Below are 3326 nucleotides of genomic sequence, written 5' to 3' on the forward strand. Positions count from 1 at the left end.
AACACACAACCGTAATGCCACTTGCCAGTTAAGTTAGCCCACAACTTATTAGGCAGTTTACTTTTACCAATTGAGATGACCAAGGAAATAATATCCAGCACAAAAGAGAATAAAATTATTCCACAAAAAAAAAAGAGAATAAAATTCCTTTTCTATAAACTTGATTAACGTAACCACAAAGTAGAATTGCATCATAAAGAAACTCGCATAATAACTGTTTTGGTAAGGACAAATGAATCAAACCACTAGGTGTGTATGTCGATCTAGAACTGAGCTTGGATATGGTCTACAATGTTCTTGTCCACCTGGAAGGCTTTGGCCAGGATATCATCTGAGATGGTTTGCTTGGATCCGAAGACCGCATTGGCTATGGTGATCACACCAGGGTTCTTGCTGCTCAGCGCCGCAATGGCTATCGCTTCGTTGTTTTCAATGTTGAACTGAAAGTGAATCAGCCCTTGCGGAAACACAAACACGTCCCCTTTGTTCAAAACTTTTGAGAACAACTTGTTCTCGGGGTTTGAAGTCACGAAACCAACATATAGTGAGCCTTCCAACACTGTCAGGATCTCGGTTGCACGAGGGTGAAGGTGTGGTGGGTTTTGACCATAGGGTGCGTAATCAACACGAGCCAATGAGACGCCCAAAGTGTTCAGCCCAGCAATCTGTGCCACGTTAACTGCAGTCACAATGGAGCCTTGCTTGTTGCTTGTGTTCCCGGCCATGTGGAGGCCAGAGAAGTAGAAGTCCTCTACCACCGCGGTCTTTGGGTCTTTGCATGCGAATCCATTGACAAAAACTGCAGGTATGCATATACAAATTTCGAACAGTTAACAGCTATGCATTGGCACTAATAAGTAACTAGGAACATTTCACTGCACGTATGCATGTTAACTATACATACCTTGAGATGTCTTGTCAGCGACACAGAAATCCTGGAGCTGGCCCGGGTCCGAGGCAAGAGCATGAGAAGCCGACAAAGCCAAAAGAGCAAGGAGGAAGAACTTTGAAGCCATTTGGATGCGAACGTTGATTCTCGCTAAATGTAGTGTGTTTGATCAGGTAGAGAAGAAGTGATTGTGCTCGACAGTGATGCTTCAACGGGTTGGACGACATCGGTATATATAGGGACATGGAGGAAAATCTTTTGTGTTTGTTTTGTTGGGGTGCCTGTGGATAAGAAGGAAATGGTCTTCACTAGCTGTCTAATTCCAAGTCTAAAGCGTGTTCCTGACCGGCCTTCCTGTGACGGCCAACTAATAGATCCCAATCCGTATTTTAATTTCTCTGCATGAATAGTTTGAACAAGTCATATTCATACTTGTACTGGCTCTCTTGTCTCGTGTCTTGGCTCCACACTTGGACCAGATGGAACTTGGCGATCCTGCCATCAACGTAAAGGCTTAAACACATTATTAAAGGGCTAACTTGTAAACACAGCTGTAATAGTAACAAAACGGTAATAGTTAAAAAAAACAGTAATAGAAAATACTTCCGTGCAGGAGCAGGCCAGCACGGACGCGTTCCAGTGGAAAGCTTTCTATCTTGTATTGTATGCACCACTCTGCTGCATCTTCATCCAAACTTCTTTCTTTCTTTCTTCAACTAGCACTTGGAAGCTACTGTACACTAGAAAGATACCTAGAAAGCCTGATCAGTCTGTTCACAGTCTCTCGCCTGGGACGATTAAGGGCTGACCTTAAGTGTCGTGGCAACCTTGCCGCATATGAGTGACCAAATAATTACCTTGTTATGGAATGCGTTTACTAGACCGGGCAAGGATGATGCGTCAGTACACCTCTGAAGATGGAGTGGCGGCAGTTGGCGGCGGCGGCCTCTGAGAGCGCGCCGGACCGGTGTGTGCCTCATACCCGGCAAGTGGCTTGTTGGGGTCTCAGGTCTTAGATGTTAGGCTTGACTGCGAGGTCTATGGTATTAGGCCCGGACTATCAGCATCTCTTCATCAACTGGATATGAGTAGCGACAGATGTTGCCTAGACGGTGGCTTCAGCTTACTGTTATATTTCTTTGTACGGTCTTTTATGAATAATTAATAAAGTGGCTGCATGCATCGCCCAGATGCAGAGACCGGGGGTCTTCCTCCTTTTCTAAAAAAAATGGAATGCGCTTAGGGAGGCCTGCATTGGGGTAGGTTACAATGTGTGAGAACACCGACAGATCTACGTACCTCGATACCATACTTCTTTTCTAGAATACGCACGAGCGTGCATATCATGCATTAAAGAGAGAGGTGAGGAAAAGAGCCCCGTCTCCCGGAAAGAGTTTTACACATAGTTACAACACTACTCCGTTTCTTCACACTAGTAGAAAACAGGGCATTGGTTCGGCCCTCGTAATACCATTAATCCCGGTTCGCTCACGAACCGGGACCAAAGGAGGCAACTGTCCCGGTTCGTGAGCCCAGGGGGCCGGCCGGGCCACGTGGGCCACTGGTCCAGGTTCGTCTAGACCTTTTGGTCCCGGTTCCACGCACGAACCGGGACCAATGCGCCTCGCCCCTGGCCCATGACCATTAGTCCCGATTTGTGCCACAAACCGGGACTAAAGGGTTGGTCCTCGTTGCGGTCAGAGTATAGTCCCACCTCGCCAACCGAAGGGCGCTCACACCGGTTTATAAGCCCGTCCCTCTCTGCCTTGTTAAGCTCCTCTCAAAATGAAAATAGATGCCCTTATACAGGGAATTTGACCTAAATTCAGAGTGAATTTCTCTGAAATTCATAGAAATTTGTTATGAATTTAGGTTGAATTCTCTCTATAGGCGCATCTATGCTCATTTTTTATGTTGGGGTTGGCGATCTTTACAGACTTTTTGTGTGTTGAATATGCACCATTCAAAACCAGTCTCTGCTTTGAATGGTTCATTTTGAACACACAAAAAGTCTGGAGTTCAAATAAGTTCAAGAAAATGAAATCCCTTTCTAACAGATAAGTTTCCCTATGAAATCCTGATGCTTTGAAAGAGATTGTCCGTTTTGTACACGAAGTGCATCCAGTTTTTGCCGTAACCCTCTCAACTTTCTTGCACATGCTATGTGGATGAAATGATGATACCATGCCAACTTTCAACCTTTTCAGAGTTCATTTGAAATGCTTTTCAATTTTAGGGTCTTATAGCTCAAAATAATTAGTAAATGCATGAAATAAAACAAATGAAGTCAGAAAGGATTGAAAAATGATGACGTGGCTTTGAATGGTGCATTTTGAACACACAAAAAGTCAGGAGTTCAAATAAGTTTTTAAAAATGAAATCCCTTTGTAACAGACGAGTTTCCGTATGAAATCCTGATACTTTTAAAGAGATTGTC

General features: G+C 44.3%; 1 protein-coding gene across 1 annotated transcript; it reads right to left on the reverse strand.

Moving 5' to 3' along the window:
- Positions 1-263: 263 nt before the first annotated feature.
- Positions 264-1016, reverse strand: LOC123164385 (putative germin-like protein 2-1). Its single transcript, XM_044581830.1, has 2 exons — positions 905-1016; positions 264-799 (listed from the first exon to the last, which is right to left on the reverse strand). The coding sequence occupies exons 1-2, from the start codon at positions 1014-1016 to the stop codon at positions 264-266; spliced, it is 648 nt and encodes a 215-aa protein (XP_044437765.1).
- Positions 1017-3326: the final 2310 nt, after the last annotated feature.

This window comes from Triticum aestivum, chromosome 1D (genome assembly GCF_018294505.1).
Source record: "Triticum aestivum cultivar Chinese Spring chromosome 1D, IWGSC CS RefSeq v2.1, whole genome shotgun sequence".
Lineage (NCBI taxonomy): Eukaryota > Viridiplantae > Streptophyta > Magnoliopsida > Poales > Poaceae > Triticum > Triticum aestivum.

Bases quoted from the DNA above. Each gene is read 5' to 3' on its own strand.
- LOC123164385 (XM_044581830.1), bottom strand. From the start codon at position 1,016: ATGGCTTCAAAGTTCTTCCTCCTTGCTCTTTTGGCTTTGTCGGCTTCT. The intron at 800-904 runs GTATGTATAGTT...GCATACCTGCAG, and splicing joins CGCTGACAAGACATCTCAAG to TTTTTGTCAATGGATTCGCA.